We start from the raw sequence: 20,153 nt of genomic DNA, 5'->3' as shown, positions 1-20,153 counted from the left end.
CAGTTCCAAGAACCAAGTGCATCATTTCCTGTTAGACTGGACATCTTCTGCTGTAGAAAATTTTCCTGAACACACTTAAGGACTCTTGCCCCTTCTTGCCCTTTACACTAATATTATCCCAGTCCATATTTAGATAATTGTATTAATTGAAGTCCCTCGTTATCACTATTATCATTATTCAATAATTGTTGCACTTTTCTGCAATTTCCTTTCCTCTCTTTTCTGAACAGGAATGCTAGACTGTAGGAATATCCAGGAATATTTAACATCCAGTCTGGCCCTTCCTTGACTGCTACCACCGCTACTGCTCTTCCCTCCTGTATAACCAAATCTCTCGTGGTGTCAGAAACCTGGCTCTGACTGCACTCCTCTGAGGAACCAGCGCCCTCATTAATTTCCAAAATGGAAAGCCAATTTCTAAGTTGGGCCCAAGGGGCTCCAACATACCTGCCTCATTCTCTTGCATTGCCTGGTGGTCATTCATTTACTCTCCGCCTCCAGGCCTTTAAGCTGCAGCGTGACCACCTTGCTGAGTGTGCTACCCATATAATATCTTAAAGAGTATTGACTGAGTAAAAGAAGAATAACTATTTCAAGTGGCGGATGGGTCAAGAACCACAGATTAAAGGGTTTAGTAAAACAGCCAAGTGACATGAGGAGTTTTTTTTTACACAGCAAGTTGTGATCTGAAATGTGCTGCCTGTAAAGGCAGTGGCAGCAGATTCAATAATAAGTTGCAAAAGGAAATTGAATAAATTAAACCAGGGAGTGCAACTAATCATGAGTCACAACCTACAGCAGCATCACAATAATGGGTTTCCATTTATCAAAGTACTGCCAGTGTGGCAAATCCTCTAACACTGGGTAGGGAAAAACTGGCCATGATAATTGTTCTCTCTTCAGCAAGTGATAGTCTGCCCACATGATCAAGGAACTTACCTTGGGCAAACTTTGAACTTAGGGTTCAGGATATTTAATCAATCAAAATAAAGGCAACCTACCTGGGCCAGAGAGAATATATAAAGACCCCAGTGTGGTACGATTGTGACACACACAACAGTGAGTGCACACTTGGCAACCATGGCCAGACTCTCAGCAATCACCTGAAAAACAAACAAAGATCAGGTAAGACATGAAACCCGAGAATCACAATCCAAGACTGACCCCTGACCCCAACCCGAGGAATCACAAAGTTTATTTATTAGTGTCACAAGTAGGCTTATATTAACACTGAATTGAAGTTACTGTGAAAATCCTCTAGACGCCACACTCTGGCAACAGTTCGGGAACACTGAGGGAGAATTTAGCATGGTCAATGTACCTAACCTGCACGTCTTTCAGACTGTGGGAGGAAACCGGAGCACCCGGAGGAAACCCCCACAGACAAGGGAAGAACTCGGCACAGTGACCCACCCAGGTCCCTGGCCCTGTGAGGCACAGTAAGAAGTCTCACAACACCAGGTTAAAGTCCAACAGGTTTATTTGGCAGCACTAGCTTTCGGAGTCTCAAGCTCTTCATCACGTGAGTGAGGACTTGTGTTCACAAACAGAGCATAAATATAATGACACAAATTCAATTTACAAGATAATGGTTGGAATGCGAGTCTTTACAGGTAATCAAGTCTTAAAGGTACAGACAATGTGAGTGGAGAGAGGGCCAAGCACAGGTTAAAGAGATGTGTATTGTCTCCAGACAGAACAGTAAGTGAGATTTTGCAAGCCCAGGCAAGTTGTGGGGGTTACATATAGTGTGACATGAACCCAAGATCCCGGTTGAGGCCGTCCTCACGTGCGCGGAACTTGGCTATCATAGAACATAGAACAGTACAGCACAGAACAGGCCCTTCGGCCCACGATGTTGTGCCGAGCTTCATCTGAAACCAAGATCAAGCTATCCCACTATCTATCACCCTGGTGTGCTCCATGTGCCTATCCAATAACCGCTTAAATGTTCCTAAAGTGTCTGACTCCACTATCACCGCAGGCAGTCCATTCCACACCCCAACCACTCTCTGCGTAAAGAACCTACCTCTGATATCCTTCCTATATCTCCCACCCACGAACCCTATAGTTATGCCCCCTTATAATAGCTCCATCCACCCAAGGAAGTAGTCTTTGAACGTTCACTCTATCTATCCCCGTCATCATTTTATAAACCTCTAATTAAGTCTCCCCTCAGCCTCCTCCGCTCCAGAGAGAACAGCCCGAGCTCCCTCAACCTTTCCTCATAAGACCTACCCTCCAAACAAGGCAGCATCCTGGTAAATCTCCTCTGCACTCTTTCCAGTGCTTCCACATCCTTCTTATAGTGAGGTGACCAGAACTGCACACAATATTCCAAATGTGGTCTCACCAAGGTCCTGTACATTTGCAGTATAACCCCACGGCTCTTAAACTCCAACCCCCTGTTAATAAAAGCTAACACACTATAGGCCTTCTTCACAGCTCTATCCACTTGAGTGGCAACCTTTAGAGATCTGTGGATATGGACCCCAAGATCTCTCTGTTCCTCCACAGTCTTCAGAACCCTACCTTTGACCCTGTAATCCACATTTAAATTAGTCCTACCAAAATGAATCACCTCACATTTATCAGAGTTAAACTCCATTTGCCATTTTTCAGCCCAGCTTTGCATCCTATCTATGTCTCTTTGCAGCCTACAACAGCCCTCCACCTCATCCACTACTCCACAATCTTGGTGTCATCAGCAAATTTACTGATCCACCCTTCAGCCCCCTCCTCTAAGTCATTAATAAAAATCACAAAGAGCAGAGGACCAAGCACTGATCCCTGTGGCACTCCGCTAGCAACCTGCCTCCAATCCGAAAATTTTCCATCCACCACCACCCTCTGTCTTCGATCAGACAGCCAGTTACCTATCCAATCGGCCAACTTTCCCTCTATCCCACACCTCCTCACTTTCATCATAAGCCGACCATGGGGGCCCTTATCAAATGCCTTACTAAAATCCATGTATATGACATCAACTGCCCTACCTTCATCAACACACTTAGTTACCTCCTCAAAAATTCAATCAAATTTGGGAGGCACGACTTGCCCTTCACGAAACCGTGCTGACTATCCCGGATTAATCCGCATCTTTCTAAATGGTCGTAAATCCCATCCCTAAGGACCTTTTCCATCAATTTACCAACCACCGAAGTAAGACTAACCGGTCTATAATTACCAGGGTCAGTTCTATTCCCTTTCTTAAACAGAGGAACAACATTCGCCACTCTCCAGTCCTCTGGCACCATCCTCGTGGACAGCGAGGACCCAAATATCAAAGCCAAAGGCTCTGCAATCTCATCCCTTGCCTCCCAAAGAATCCTAGGATACATTTCATCAGGCCCAGGGGACTTATCGACCTTCAGTTTATTCAAAACTGCCAGGACATCCTCCCTCCGAACATCTATTTCCTCCAGCCTATTGGCCGGTAACACCTTCTCTTCCTCAAAAACATGGCCCCTCTCCTTGGTGAACACTGAAGAAAAGTATTCATTCATCACCTCGCCTATCTCTACTGACTCCATACACAAGTTCCCACTACTGTCCTTGACCGGCCCTAACCTCACCCTGGTCATTCTCTTATTCCTCACATAAGAGTAAAAAGCCTTGGGGTTTTCCTTGATCCGACCCGCCAAGGACTTCTCATGTCCCCTCCTAGCTCTCCTAAGCCCCTTTTTCAGCTCATTCCTTGCTAACTTGTAACCCTCAATCGAGCCATCTGAACCTTGTTTCCTCATCCCTACATAAGCTTCCCTCTTCCTTTTCACAAGACATTCCACCTCTTTCGTGAACCATGGTTCCCTCACTCGGCCATTTCCTCCCTGCCTGAAGGACGGCACGGTAGCACAGTGGTTAGCACTGCTGCTTCACAGCTCCAAGGTCCCGGTTTCGATTCCCGGCTCGGGTCGCTGTCTGTGTGGAGTTTGCACATTCTCCTCGTGTCTGCGTGGGTTTCCTCCGGGTGCTCCGGTTTCCTCCCACAGTCCAAAGATGTGCGGGCAAGGTTGATTGGCCAGGTTAAAAATTGCCCCTTAGTGTCCTGGGATGCGTAGGTTAGAGGGATTAGCGGGTAAATATGTGGGGGTAGGGCCTGGGTGGGATTGTGGTCGGTGCAGACTCGATGGGCCGAATGGCCTCTTTCTGCACTGTAGGGTTTCTATGATTCTATGACATACCTATCAAGGGCACCCAGTATTTGTTCCTTGAAAAAGTTCCACTTTTCATTAGTGCCTTTCCCTGACAGTTTCTGTTCCCAACTTATGCCCCCTAATTCTTGCCTAATCGCATCATAATTACCTCTCCCCCAATTGTAAACCTTGCCCTGCCGTACGGCCCTATCCCTCTCCATTGCAGTAACAAAAGACACCGAATTGTGGTCACTATCAGTTTCTGGTCAGCGATTCTGCGTTGTCGTGTAGGCCACCTTGGAGAACGCTTACCCGAAGATCAGAGGCTGAATGCCCGTGACTGCTGAAGTGTTCCCCGACTGGCAGGGAACACTCCTGCCTGGTGATTGTCGAGCGGTGTTCATTCATTTGTTGTCGTAGCGTCTGCATGGTCTCCCCAATGTACCATGCCTCGGGACATCCTTTCCTGCAGCGTATCAGGTAGACAACGTTGGCCGAATTGCAAGAGTATGTACCGTGTACCTGGTGGATGGTGTTCTCACGTGAGATGATGGCATCCATGTTGATGATCTGGCATGTCTTGCAGAGGTTGCTGTGGCAGGGTTGTGTGGTGTCGTGGTCACTGTTCTCCTGAAGGCTGGGTAGTTTGCTGTGGACAATGGTCTGTTTGAGGTTGTGTGGTTCTTTGAAGGCAAGAAGTGGGGGTGTGGGGATGGCCTTGGCGAGATGTTCGTCTTCATCGATGACATGTTGAAGGCTTCGGAGAAGATGTTGTAGCTTCTCCGCTCCGGGGAAGTACTGGACGATGAAGGGTACTCTGTCCACCGTGTCTCGTGTTTGTCTTCTGAGGAGGGCGGTGCAGTTTTTCATTGTGGCACGTCGGAACTGTCGATCGATGAGTCGAGCGCCATATCCTGTTCTTATGAGGGCGTCTTTCAGTGTCTGGAGGTGTCTGTTGCGATCCTCCTCATCCAAGCAGATCCTGTGTATACGGAGGGCTTGTCCGTAGGGGATGGCTTCTTTAACGTGTTGAGGGTGGAAGCTGAAGAATGGAGCATCGTGAGGTTATCCGTGGGCTTGTGGTACAGTGAAGTGCTGAGGTGGCTGTCATAGAACATAGAAAAAATACAACACAAACAGGCCCTTCGGCCCACAAGTTGTGCCGGTCATGTCCCTACCTACCTAGGCTTATATATAGGCTTACCTATAACCCTCAATCCTATTGAGTCCCATGTACTCATCCAGAAGTCTCTTAAAAGACCCTATCGAGTTTGCCTCCACCACCACTGAGGGCAGCCGATTCCACTCACCCACCACCCTCTGAGTGAAAAACTTACCCCTGACATCTCCTCTGTACCTACTCCCCAGCACCTTAAACCTGTGTCCTCTTGTAGCAGCCATTTCAACCCTGGGAAAAAGTCTCCGAGAATTCATCCGATCTATACCTCTCAACATCTTGTACATTTCTATCAGGTCACCTCTCATCCTTCGTCTCTCCAAGGAGAAAAGACCGAGCTCCCTCAGCCTATCCTCATAACGCATGCCAGCCAATCCAGGCAACATCCTTGTAAATCTTCTCTGCACTCTTTCAATCATTTCCACATCCCTCCTGTAATGAGGCGACCAGAACTGAGCAAGTACTCCAAGTGGGGTCTGACGGGGGTCTTATAAAGCTGCATAGAGCTGCAAAGAGTTAATGGGGCAAAATTTACCATCCCGCCGCCAAGGGACAGACTATTGAAAGGTCCATTGGCCTCGGGCAGGATTTTCCGGTTTTGGGGCGAGCGGGGCCAGAAAATCCCACCCATTGTTTCGAGTCCAAAATAACTCCGGAAACGCGAAATGTTAACCCTGTTACTTGCTCCACACATTCTGTCAGACTTTCTGAGTTTTTCTCGCATTTTCTGTTTTTATTTCAGCTCTCCAGCATCTGCAGTATTTTGCTATAATTTCTATCTGAGGCTTGTTTCCCTGCAGATAGATATAAAATGCAGTATGGAATTATGAGAGCAATCAAGTTCTCCCAGTGTCTTACCTGGCTTTGTCCCTTCAACCAGCACTACCAAAAATAACACTAAAATAATAATTTATCAGTTATCTCATTTGCAATCTGTGGGACCTTGCGGTGCTTAAGTGGCTAATGTAATTGTTTAGCACTGTGACAGTGATGGAGAGTGTCGTCAATGTGAAGATGGGACTTTGTCTCCACAAGGATCGAGCAGTGGTCACTCGTACTGATGCTGTCATACACAGGAACATCTGCAACAATCCACTGTGGCAGGGGTCTGTTCTGTCGCAAAAGCACTCTGATGCATTGGTGTCAGTGGCAGAGGGGTGCAGGAGAGGCTTGTGCCCAATTGGAGTGCAATGAGAGATAACTCCTGTTGGCTAACACTCCTACAATTCCACTGCCCTGAGAACAAGTTGAGCTGCCATGCTTTCATGAGATATAGAAGGTTCTGGTGGCAACCACAAGCTTTTTTTCTATCAATAGAATTTAAACTCTACCAGTTGCTCGAGTGGGGTTTGAATGCATGTTCACTGAGGATTAACCTGGGCCTCTGTATTACTAGTCCAGCACAGTAAGATGTACAAAGAACAAAGAACAGTACAGCACAGGAAACAGGCCCTTCGGCCCTCCAAGCCTGTGCCGCTCCTTGGTCCAACTAGACCATTCGTTTGTATCCCTCCTTTCCCAGGCTGCTCATGTGACTATCCAGGTAAGTCTTAAACGATGTCAGCGTGCCTGCCTCCACCATCCTACTTGGCAGCGCATTCCAGGCCCCCACCACCCTCTGTGTAAAAAACGTCCCTCTGATATCTGAGTTATACTTCGCCCCTCTCAGCTTGAGCCCGTGACCCCTCGTGATCGTCACCTCCGACCTGGGAAAAAGCTTCCCACTGTTCACCCTATCTATACTCTTCATAATCTTGTACACCTCTATTAGATCTCCCCTCATTCTCCGTCTTTCCAAGGAGAACAACCCCAGTCTACCCAATCTCTCCTCATAGCTAAGACCCTCCATACCAGGCAACATCCTGGTAAACCTTCTCTGCACTCTCTCCAATGCCTCCACGTCCTTCTGGTAGTGCGGCGACCAGAACTGGACGCAGTACTCCAAATGTGGCCTAACCAGCGTTCTATACAGCTGCATCATCAGACTCCAGCTTTTATACTCTATACCCCGTCCTATAAAGGCAAGCATACCATATGCCTTCTTCACCACATTCTCCACCTGTGTTGCCACCTTCAAGGATTTGTGGACTTGCACACCTAGGTCCCTCTGTGTTTCTATACTCCTGATGACTCTGCCATTTATTGTATAACTCCTCCCTACATTATTTCTTCCAAAATGCATCACTTCGCATTTATCCGGATTAAACTCCATCTGCCACCTCTCCGCCCAATTTTCCAGCCTATCTATATCCTGCTGTATTGCCCGACAATGCTCTTCGCTATCCGCAAGTCCAGCCATCTTCGTGTCATCCGCAAACTTGCTGATTACACCAGTTACACCTTCTTCCAAATCATTTATATATATCACAAATAGCAGAGGTCCCAGTACAACACCAGGCCAAACAGGTTTATTTGATGGAGATGTCCTTGATGGAGATGCGTGTGTCCAAGAATGCAACCGATTCTGGAGAGTAGTCCATGGTGAGTCTGATGGTGGGATGGAACTTGTTGATGTCATCATATAGTTGTTTCAGTGATTGTTCACCATGAGTCCAAAGGAAGAAAATGTCATTGATGTATCTAGTGTATAGCATCGGTTGAAGGTCCTGTGCGGTGAAGAGGTCTTGTTCGAACCTGTGCATGAAGATATTGGCATATTGAGGTGCGAATTTGGTCCCCATGGCTGTTCTGTGTATTTGGATGAAGAACTGGTTGTTGAAGGTGAAGACGTTGTGGTCCAAGATGAAGCAGATGAGTTGTAGAATTGCATCTGGAGATTAGCAGTTGTCGGCGTTGAGTACTGAGGCAGTTGCAGCAATGCCGTTGTCGTAGGGGATGCTGGTGTAGAGTGCCAAGGCATCCATTGTGAGGAGGAGTGCTCCTGGTTCAACTGCTCCATGTGTGCTGAGTTTCTGTTGGAAGTCCGTTCTGTCACGACAGAAGCTGGGGGTTCTTTGTACAATGGGTTTCAGGATGTCCTCGATGTAGCCGGAAAGGTTCTCACACAGGGTCCCATTGCCTGATGCGATGGAACGGCTAGGTGTGTTGACCTTGTGCATCTTTGGGAGGCAGTAGCGATCTCCAACATGGGGAGTACGTGGGATGGGAGCAAGGAGAGTGCTCTGAAGGTCCGGATCAAAGGTCTTGATCAGTCTGTTGAGTTGACGGGTGTGTGTTCTTTGGTCGGATCTACGGGTAACTGTCTGTAGTGTTCCTCGTTGTTGAGTTGTCGGTACACTTCTTTGCAGTAATCCATTCTGTTCAGTATAACGGTGGCCCCTCCTTTGTCTGCTGCTTTGATGACAATGTTGCGGTTGGTCTTGAGAGCGCGGGTGGCGTTGCATTGTGTTTGGGTGACGTTCGGGGCTGTCTTGTGAGTGCGGCCAATGAATCTGGCATTGATGCATCTCCTGATAGCTTGGGCATACATGTCGAGTCGAGGGCAGTGGCTTTCCGGAGGAGTCCAATTCAACTCTTTCCTCTTTGGTCGCTGCACCGCGGATCTCTCTGTCGGCTGTTCCGGTTCATTGGCTGTCTCATTGTGTTCGCTGTTGGCCTCTTGGGGTTTGTGGAAGAACTCCCGCAGCCCCATTCGCCTGATGAATTCCTCGGTGTCCGCTGTGAGGCAGCAGGACTAACCACTGTGCCACCGTGCTGCCCACCTAATGCAAACCGAGACTGACCCCTGACTCCAACCTGAGGAATCGCAAACCAACCAAGAGTGACCCCTGTTCCAGACACAAGAAGAACAAAGAAGGTCTGAGCAGAGAATCATTGAATCATACTGCGCAGAAGAAGTCCTTCGGCCCATCGAGTCAGCACCAACACATTAGAAACACCGGAACCCCCACCTAATCCCATCAGCCAGCACTTGGCCCATAGCCCTGAATGTTATGGTGTGCTCATCCAGGAACTTTTTAAAGGATGTGAGGCAACCTGCCTCCACCATCCTCTCAAGTAGCGCATTCCAGACCGTCACCACCCTCTCGGTAAAAAAGCTTTTTCCTCACATCCCCCCAATGGCTCATTGTTCCACCGGAGCAAAGTAGAGAGGGAGCGATTCGTATCAGGAGTGGCCGAGGGTAAGAGAGCGATTTTTTTTAACCTTACTTTTTAGCGGAGTTTTTTTTCAGTTAAACAGGAAACCAGAAGTAGGCCGCGGGGAGGCCTGGGAAGGTTTTTTTTGCCCAATAAATTTGAACAGGGAGGTAACCCGAGACCCTACACGTGTAACGTCCCCCACTCTCCCCCCTCCTCTAACGTAAAAAAAAAGACTCGGAGTGAGGGCAGGTAAGCTTTTTTTCCTCTCTTTTGTTTCTTAGTAAGGGAAGTTAGCAGGGATGTCAGTGCAGGCAGTGCAATGTTCCTCCTGAGGGATGTTTGAGGTGAGAGACACCAGTGTCCCGGCTGAGTACACCTGCAGGAAGTGCACCCAATTCCAGCTCCTTGAAGACCGTGTTAGGGATCTGGAGCTGGAACTGGATGAACTCAGGATCACTCGGGAAGCAGAGGCAGCTATAGATAGAAGCTACAGGGAGGTAGTTACTCCTAGAAATGATACGTGGGTGTTGACTAGAAGGGGTAAGAAGCAGTCAGAGCAGCGATCCCCTGGATCCCCTGTTCCTCTGTATAACAAGTATTCTGTTTTGGATACTGTTAGGGGCGGCACGGTAGCACAGTGGTTAGCACTGCTGCTTCACAGCTCCAGGGACCTGGGTTCGATTCCCGGCTTGGGTCACTGTCTGTGTGGAGTTTGCACATTCTCCTCGTGTCTGCGTGGGTTTCCTCCGGGTGCTCCGGTTTCCTCCCACAGTCCAAAGATGTGCGGGTTAGGTTGATTGGCCAGGTTAAAAATTGCCCCTTAGAGTCCTGGGATGTGTAGGTTAGAGGGATTAGTGGGTAAATATGTGGGGGTAGGGCCTGGGTGGGATTGTGGTCGGTGCAGACTCGATGGGCCGAATGGCCTCCTTCTGCACTGTAGGGTTTCTATGATTTCTATGATAAACAGGGGTAAGCCATGGGGTACAGGTCACTGGCACAGAGTCTGCCCCTGTTGCTGAGAAGGGAAGGGGGGAGAGGAGTAGAGCATTAGTTATTGGGGACTCCATAGTTAGGGGGATAGATAGGAGATTCTGTGGGAACAAGAGGGACTCGTGGCTGGTGTGTTGCCTCCCAGGTGCCGGGGTCCGTGATGTCTTGGATCGTGTTTTAGGGATCCTTAAGGGGGAGGGGGACCAGCCCCAAGTCGTGGTTCACACAGGCACCCAAGACATAGGTAGGAACAGGGATGGGGATGTCAGGCAGAAATTCAGGGAGTTAGGGTGGAAGCTTAGGGCTGGAACAAACAGAGTTATCATCTCTGGTTTGTTACCCGTGCCATGTGATAGTGAGGAGAGGAATAGGGAGAGAGAGCAGTTGAACACGTGGCTACAGGGATGGTGCAGGAGGGAGGGATTCAGATACCTGGACAATTGGGGCTCATTCTGGGGTAGATGGGACCTCTACAAACGGGATGGTCTACACCTGAACCAGAGGGGTACCAATATCTTGGGGGGGAAATTTGCTAATGCTTTTCGGGAGGGTTTAAACTAATTCAGCAGGGGGATGGGAATCTGAATTGTAGATCCAGTGTACAGGAGGTTGAGAGTAGTGAGGTCATGGATGAGGTTTCAGCGTCGCAGGAGTGTACTGGCAGGCAGGAAGGTGGTTTGAAGTGTGTATACTTCAATGCCAGGAGCATCCGGAATACGGTGGGTGAACTTGCAGCATGGGTTGGTACCTGGGACTTCGATGTTGTGGCCATCTCGGAGACATGGATAGAGCAGGGACAGGAATGGTTGTTGCAGGTTCCGGGGTTTAGATGTTTCAGTAAGAGAAGGGAAGGTGGTAAAAGAGGTGGAGGTGTGGCATTGTTAGTTAAGGACAGTATTACGGTGGCAGAAAGGACATTTGATGATGACTCGTCTACTGAGGTAGTATGGGCTGAGGTCAGAAACAGGAAAGAGAGGTCACCCTGTTGGGAGTTTTCTATAGGCCTCCGAAAAGTTCCAGAGATGTAGAGGAAAGGATTGCAAAGATGATTCTGGATAGGAGCGAAAGTAACAGGGTAGTTGTTATGGGGGATTATTTCTACCAAAATGCATACTTCGCATTTATCAGGACAGAAGCCGAATGCCCGTGACTGCTGAAGTGCTCCCCAACAGGAACATAAGAAATAGGAGCAGGAGTAGGCCATCTAGCCCCTCAAGCCTGCCCCGCCATTCAATAAGATCATGGCTGATCTGACGTGGATCAGTACCACTTACCCGCCTGATCCCCATAACCCTTAATTCCCTTACCGATCAGGAATCCATCCATCCGCGCTTTAAACATATTCAGCGAGGTAGCCTCCACCACCTCAGTGGGCAGAGAATTCCAGAGATTCACCACCCTCTGGGAGAAGAAGTTCCTCCTCAACTCTGTCTTAAACCGACCCCCCTTTATGTTGAGGCTGTGTCCTCTAGTTTTAACTTCCTTACTAAGTGGAAAGAATCTCTCCGCCTCCACCCTATCCAGCCCCCGCATTATCTTATAAGTCTCCATAAGATCCCCCCTCATCCTTCTAAACTCCAACGAGTACAAACCCAATCTCCTCAGCCTCTCCTCATAATCCAAACCCCTCATCTCCGGTATCAACCTGGTGAACCTTCTCTGCACTCCCTCCAATGCCAATATATCCTTCCTCATATAAGGGGACCAATACTGCACACAGTATTCCAGCTGCGGCCTCACCAATGCCCTGTACAGGTGCATCAAGACATCCCTGCTTTTATATTCTATCCCCCTCGCAATATAGGCCAACATCCCATTTGCCTTCTTGATCACCTGTTGTACCTGCAGACTGGGCTTTTGCGTCTCATGCACAAGGACCCCCAGGTCCCTTTGCACGGTAGCATGTTTTAATTTGTTTCCATTGAGATAGTAATCCCATTTGTTATTATTTCCTCCAAAGTGTATAACCTCGCATTTCTCAACGTTATACTCCATTTGCCATATCCTCGCCCACTCACTCAGCCTGTCCAAATCTCTCTGCAGATCATCTCCGTCCTCCACACGATTCACTTTTCCACTTATCTTTGTGTCGTCTGCAAACTTCGTTACCCTACACTCCGTCCCCTCCTCCAGATCATCTATATAAATGGTAAATAGTTGCGGCCTGAGTACCGATCCCTGCGGCACGCCACTAGTTACCTTCCTCCAACCGGAAAAACACCCATTTATTCCGACTCTTTGCTTCCTGTCGGATAGCCAGTCCCCAATCCACTTTAACACACTACCCCCAACTCCGTGTGCCCTAATCTTCTTCAGCAGCCTTTTATGGGGCACCTTATCAAACGCCTTTTGGAAATCCAAAAACACCCCATCCACCGGTTCTCCTCCATCAACCGCCCTAGTCACATCTTCATAAAAATCCAACATGTTCGTCAAGCACGACTTTCCCCTCATGAATCCATGCTGCGTCTGATTGATCGAACCATTTCTATCCAGATGCCCTGCTATCTCCTCTTTAATAATGGATTCCAGCATTTTCCCTACTACAGACGTTAAGCTGACCGGCCTATAGTTACCCGCCTTTTGTCTCCTTCCTTTTTTAAACAGCGGCGTAACATTAGCCGTTTTCCAATCAACCGGCACTACCCCAGAATGCAACGAGTTTTGATAAATAATCACTAACGCATCCGCTATTACCTCTGACATTTCTTTCAATACCCTGGGATGCATTCCATCCGGACCCGGGGACTTGTCCACCTTCGGTCCCATTAGTCTACCCAGCACTGCCTCTCTGGTAACATTAATTGTATTAAGTATTTCTCCTGCTGCCAACCCTCTATCGTTAATATTTGGCAAACTATTTGTGTCCTCCACCATGAAGACCGACACAAAAAACTTATTTAAAGACTCAGCCATATCCTCATTTCCCACTATTAACCCCCCCCCTCTCATCCTCCAAGGGTCCAACATTCACTCTAGCCACTCTATTCCTTTTTATATATTTATAAAAACTTTTACTATCAAGAGAACACTCTTGCCTGGTGATTGTCGAGCGGTGTTCATTCATCCGTTGTTGTAGCGTATGCATGGTCTCCCCAATGTACCATGCCTCGGGACATCCTTTCCTGCAGCGTATCAGGTAGACAACGTTGGCCGAGTTGCAAGAGTATGTACTGTGTACCTGGTGGATGGTGTTCTCACGTGAGATGATGGCATCCGTGTCGATGATCCGGCACGTCTTGCAGAGGTTGCTGTGGCAGGGTTGTGTGGTGTTGTCCAGTCACTAAAGCAGCCACTGTCATCACCCTCAGTCTCCTACAACTGAGCCAATTTTGAATCCACTTTATCAAATTACCCTGTATCCCATGTGAATTTATCTTCTTGACAAGTCTCCCATGTGGGACCTTGTCAAAGGCGTTGCTGAAATCCATATAAACTACATCGACTGCACTCCCCTCGTCTACACACCTGGTCACCTCCTCAAAAAATTCAATCAAATTTGTTAAGCATGACCTTCCTCTGACAAAGCCATGCTGACTATCACTGATCAAGCTTTGCCTCTCCAAGTGGAGACAGATGCTCTCCTTCAGAAGTTTCTCTTATGGTTACCCTACCGCTGACGCGAGACTCACTGGTCTGTAGTTCCCTGGTTAATCTCCACAACCCTTCTTAAATAGCGGAACCACATTAGCTGTTCTCCAGTCATCTGGCACCTCCAGTGGCCAGAGAGGAATTGAAAATTTGGGTCAGAGCCCCTGCAATCTCCTCCCTTGCCTCTCACAGCAGCCTCGGACAGAATTCACCTGGACCTGGAGATTTATCCACTTTTAAGGCTGCCAATACCTTGTCCTTCCCAATGTCAATTTGCTCAAGAACCTCACAGTCTCTCTCCCTGAATTCCATACCAGCTGAAGAAGGGGCTGAGGAGAGCTAGGAGGGGGCATGAGAAGTCCTTGGCGGGTCGGATCAAAGAAAACCCCAAGGCTTTTTACTCTTATGCGAGGAATAAAAGAATGACCAGGGTGAGTCTGGGGCCGGTCAAGGACGGCAGTGGGAATTTGTGCATGGAGTCAGAAGAGATAGGAGAGGTGATGAATGAATACTTTTCTTTGGTGTTCACCAAGGAGAGGGGCCATGTTTTTGAGGAAGAGATGGTGTCACAGGCTGATAGGCTGGAGGAAGTAGATGTTCGGAGGGAAGATGTACTAGCAATTTTGAATAAACTGAAAGTTGATAAGTCCCCTGGGCCTGATGAAATATATCCTAGGATTCTTTGGGAGGCAAGGGATGAGATAGCAGAGCCTTTGGCGTTGATCTTTGCGTCCTCACTGTCCACGGGGGTGGTGCCAGAGGACTGGAGAGTGGCGAATGTCGTTCCTCTGTTTAAGAAAGGGAATAGAAATGACCCTGGTAATTATAGGCCGGTTAGTCTTACTTCGGTGGTTGGTAAGTTGATGGAAAAGGTCCTTAGGGATAGGATTTACGACCATTTAGAAAGATGCAGCTTAATCCGGGTTAGTCAGCACGGATTTGTGAAGGGCAAGTCTTGCCTCACAAATTTGATAGAATTTTTTGACGAGGTAACTAAGTGTGTAGATGAAGGTAGTGCAGTTGATGTCATATACATGGATTTTAGTAAGGCGTTTGATAAAGCCCCCCACGGTCGGCTTATGAAGAAAGTAAGGATGTGTGGGATAGAGGGAAGTTTGGCCGATTGGATAGGTAACTGGCTATCTAACAGAAGACAGAGGGTGGTGGTGGATGGAAAATTTTCAGACTGGAAACCGGTTACCAGCGGAGTGCCACAGGGATCAGTACTTGGTCCTCTGCTATTTGTAATTTTTATAAATGACTTGGAGGAGGGGGCTGAAGGGTGGATCACTAAATTTGCTGATGACACCAAGATTGGTGGAGTAGTGGATGAGGTGGAGGGCTGTTGTAGGCTGCAAAGAGATATAGATAGGATGCAGAGCTGGGCTGAAAAATGGCAAATGGAGTTTAACCCTGACAAATGCGAGGTGATTCATTTTGGTAGGACAAATTTAAATGTGGATTACAGGGTCAAAGGTAGGGTTCTGAAGAGTGTGGAGGAACAGAGAGATCTTGGGGTTCATATCCATAGATCTCTGAAGGTTGCCACTCAAGTGGATAGAGCCGTGAAGAAGGCCTATAGTGTGTTGGCGTTCATTAACAGGGGGTTTGAGTTTAAGAGCCGTGGGGTTATGCTGCAACTGTACAGGACCTTGGTGAGACCACATTTGGAATATTGTGTGCAGTTCTGGTCACCTCACTACAAGAAGGATGTGGAAACACTGGAAAGAGTGCAAAGGAGATTTACCAGGATGCTGCCTGGTTTGGAGGGTAGGTCTTATGAGGAAAGGTTGAGGGAACTTGGGCTTTTCTATTTGGAGCGGAGGAGGTTGAGAGGAGACTTGATAGAGGTTTATAAGATGATGAGGGGGATAGATAGAGTGAACGTTCAAAGACTATTTCCTCGGGTGAATGGAGCAGTAACTAGGGGGCATAACTATAGGGTTCATGGTGGGAGATATAGGAAGGATGTCCGAGGTAGGTTTTTTACTCAGAGAGTGGTTGGGGTGTGGAATGGACTGCCTGCAGGGATAGTGGAGTCAGAAACTTTAGGAACATTTAAGAAGCTATTGGATAGGCACACGGAGTACTTCGGGATGATAGGGAGGAAATAGCTTGATCTGGGTTTCAGACAAAGCTCGGCACAACATCGTGGGCCGAAGGGCCTGTTCTGTGCTGTACTGTTCTATGTTCATACCATTGTCCTCATTCGCTTGGGCGAAAACGGATGTGAAGTATTCATTCAACAGGGGGACCTCACTGTCCGCTGAGCCTGCTCTGCCATATTCCTCCTTAAATATAAGATCATAGGAAATAGGAGCAGAGATAGGGATGTAATGGCCGAGTGATGTTATCGCTAGACTATTGATCTGGAAACTCAGTTAATGTTCTGGGGACCTGGGTTCGAATCCTGCCACGGCAGATGGTGGAATTTGAATTTAATAAAAAATATCTGGAATTAAGAATCTACTGATGACCATGAAATCCTTGTCGATTGTCATAAAACCCATCTGATTCACTAATGTCCATTAGGGAAGGAAATCTGCTGTCCTTACCCGGTCTGGCCTATGTGTGACTCCAGACCTACAGCAATGTGGTTGACTCTCAAATGTTCGGGATGAGCAATAAATTCTGGCCCAGCCAGTGATGTTCCCGTCTCCAAAAATGAATAACATGCAGAGGCAAGCCTGCTGTTTGTCTGTTACGTTGCATTGATGTTTTGAGCATAGAATCCCTACAGTGCAGAAGGAGGCCATTCAGCCCACCGACCATGTACCCACCCAGGCCCTATTCCCATAACCCCACATATTTACCCTGCTAATCCCCCTGACACTAAGGGAAAATTTAACATGGCCAATCAACCTAGCCCACACATCTTTGGACTGTGGGAGGAAAGCGGAGCACCCGGAGGAAACCCAAGCAGACACGGGGAGAATGTGCAAACTCCGCACACAGTGACCTGAGGCTGGAATTGAACCCGGGTCCCTGGCGCTGTGATGCAGCAGTGCTAACCACTGTGCCACCGTGCCACCCTTCAGTGGAACCAGTACCTTCAATGGCTTCAAGAAAATGTGTCAGAGTTTTGTCTTGTAAACAGTTTCTGGAACCAGTGAGACTACTGCTCCAGTGTCAAGTTCCATCCTTACTGGCTGTCCATCCAGGAGTCGAGTAATCCAGTATTGGTGTGTAGCAGCAGAGATGGCGAGCACATTCAGTGATAATGCCTCCTCAGACAAAGACACTTATGTCAGACTCGTATTTATTGACTACAGCTCAGCCTTCAACACCATTATTCCTACAAAACTCATCTCCAAACTCCGAGGTCTGGGGCTCGGCTCCTCCCTCTGCGGCTGGATCCTGAACTTCTTAACCCACAGACTGCAATCAGTAAGGATAGGCAACAACACGTCCCCCACAACCATCCTCAACACCTGTGCCCCATAAGGCTGTGTTCTCAGCTCCCTACTATACTCCTTATACACCTATGACTGTGCGGCCAAATTCCCCTCCAATTCGATTTTCAAGTTTGCTGATGACACCACCACAGTGGATCAGATCTCAAACAATGATGAGACAGAGTACAGGAATGAGATAGAGAATCTGGTGAACTGGTGGGACAACAATAATCTCTCCCTCAATGTCAACAAAACGAAGGAGATTGTCATCGACTTCAGGAAGCGTAAAGTAGAACATGTCCCTGTCTCCATCAATGGGGACGAAGTAGAAAGAATCGAAAGCTTCAAGATTTTAGGTGTCCAGATCACCAACAACCTGTCCTGGTCCCCCCATGCTGACACTATAGTTAAGAAAACCCACCAATGCCTGTACTTTCTCAGAAGACGAAGGAAATTTGGCATGTCCGCTAAAAGTCTCACCAACTTTTACAGATGCACCATAGAAAGAATTCTTTCTGGTTGTATCACAGCTTGGTATGGTTCCTAATCTGTCCAAGACTGCAGGAAACTACAAAGGGTCGAAGTCCAGTCCATCACGCAAACCAGCCTCCCATCCATTGTCTCTGTCTATACTTCCCGCTGCCTCGGAAAAGCAGTCAGCAACATCAAGGACCCCATGCACCCCGTTGAGAAAAAGATACAAAAGTCTGAGGGTCACGCATCAACCGACTCAAGAACAGCTTCTTCCCTGCTGCTGTCAGACTTTTGAATGGACCTACCTTGCATTAAGTTGATCTTTCTCTGCACCCTAGCTATGTCTGTAACACTACATTCTGCACTCTTGTTTCCTTCTCTATGAACGGTATGCTTTGTCTGTATAGCGCGCAAGAAACAATACTTTTCACTATGTTAATACATGCGACAATAATAAATCAAATCAATTTCAAATCAGACTGAGTTGCGACATTTTTCTCGATGCTTTTGTACAGCATGAACATTTCTCCTTTTGTTCTGTTTAAATGCGATCGCGCTTTGTTCTTGTTTCTCATTTTTATTTCGAGCTTGCTTTTTCTTCCAGCATGTACATTGTGTGTGTCATTTTTTTTTTACACAGATTTGACATACTGGGCGGCATTTTACCATTTTTTGTCTAAGTGCTGTGCGGGCTTGAAACTGGGAGAGTTTCAGATCCGTCTTTTGGGAGTGTTTTCAGGCCCCCTGCATATGCTCTCTGCCTGCAAAATTCTGAATGTGCCTGTTACTCGCTGCAGAAGCCTGTGGGCAGGGCTTAATGTGCCCGAAAGCCTGCAGAGGGAGGTAGTGTACATGTGCAGGCCTCTGATGCTGCACATGCACATTGGCAGTAGCAGGCATCTGACAGAGAGAGCTGTCAGGCCTCGCGAGTGCAGGCAGCCTGAAACAGCTCTCCTCTTCTGCAACTGCGGGGGCCCGTGGCCCGAGATATAGCCCCCGCCAATTCTAGCTGCCGCCCAGACCAATCACGGACCTCCTCCCTCCCCCACCGATCGCAGCCCCGCTGCCCTTCCCCCCACCGATCACTGCAGTGGCAGTGGGCTTCCTCCTCCCATTAGTCCCATCCCCGCTGGCCCCTCCCCCATTATCTCCACCTCCAGTGACCCCTCCCAACATTATCCCTGCCCCCAGTGGCCCCTTCCCCATTAGCCCCGCCCCAGCACTGCCCAGTGGGCATTGCCCAGGTTCCAGGGTGGCACTACCAGTCTGGCACTGCCCAAGGGGCACCCCTCCCCCTTGCCCTCAGCCTCCCCGGGGGGGGTCTCAATGGCCTCCAGTTCCACCGGCGATGTCAAGTCGACTGCTCCCGGTTCATGGGGAGCATGTCTATTCCTCGCCGGCGAGAACCTTTCCCGGCGAATATATAGAGGGCAGGGCTGGACGACTGAGCGCCGGGCTCGCGAATGACATGTAAATGATTCTTTAAATAAATTTACATATATTAATCTGCCTCTTGCCCATTTCTGGAGAGAGGCTGACCGTGCCGGAAATCCGGCGCTTGTAAAATGGCACCGGTCGCAAAACCCAGCACCATTCGCGCTAAACGCTTTACGCCCCACTTTATGACCGCAATGCGATGGTAAAATCACCCCCATTGTGTTTTTACACCAACATTCAGCTGCAGAATGCCCTGGCTTTGCACACTGATAACATGTGCTAATCCCAAGGTCATTGGGTGGCAATACAGCCATTTTGTGCATACAAGTACACAAATTCCATTCTGAGCTTCTTTCACAACCACTTCTGGAGTAGCAGCAATTTCCATGGCCTTTTTTCAGAGCAAAGTTAGCAAAACTGCCTCGCTGCACAGTGCACAGACAAATCTGTTCTGAATTGTGTCACTCAGCACATCTCCAAGCACAGCACCCCCCCCCCCACAACAACACCCCCCACCCCCGCCATCACTCGGGACAGTGGACACAATAATATCTGTTGCTATTTTGTTTGCCTGCTTGGTATAGGAGCTCCATTGCTCCACATTTTCATCAGTGTCCCTGGACGCCGAAAACGCCCGTCATTTGCGACACCAATGGATGTCTCCCGTATGCACGTGTTTCCAGCAACGTGTTTCCAGCAACGTGTTTCCAGCAACGTGTTTCCAGCAGCTACCTTGATTCCTCTCTCACAGAAGGAAACAAGCTTCAGCCTCTTATTCAACACATCCAGCTGGATAAGCGCTCTGCAGCAGATTGTCGTTACTCATGTCCACCTAGTTTATTTTCAAACTTTTCTGTTCCTGACTTTTCTTGGTAAATTTCTTCATCTTGGGTCACCAGTTGCACCGTGTGT

General features: G+C 48.2%; 1 protein-coding gene across 1 annotated transcript in view; it reads right to left on the bottom strand.

Annotated features, from left to right (window-relative positions):
- The window catches only part of rft1 (RFT1 homolog), a 142,472-nt gene that overhangs the window by 87,451 nt on the left and 34,868 nt on the right, over positions 1-20,153 (bottom strand). Inside the window, exon 5 of the mRNA XM_078210042.1 lies at positions 1,002-1,103. Within this exon, the coding sequence (XP_078066168.1) occupies positions 1,002-1,103 (102 nt within the window). The remainder of the gene's footprint in view (positions 1-1,001; positions 1,104-20,153) is intronic.

The sequence above is a fragment of the Mustelus asterias genome, chromosome 3 (genome assembly GCF_964213995.1).
Source record: "Mustelus asterias chromosome 3, sMusAst1.hap1.1, whole genome shotgun sequence".
NCBI lineage: Eukaryota > Metazoa > Chordata > Chondrichthyes > Carcharhiniformes > Triakidae > Mustelus > Mustelus asterias.
Note: the sequence above shows the minus strand (reverse complement) of the source record. Positions and strands in the feature narration are given on the sequence as shown.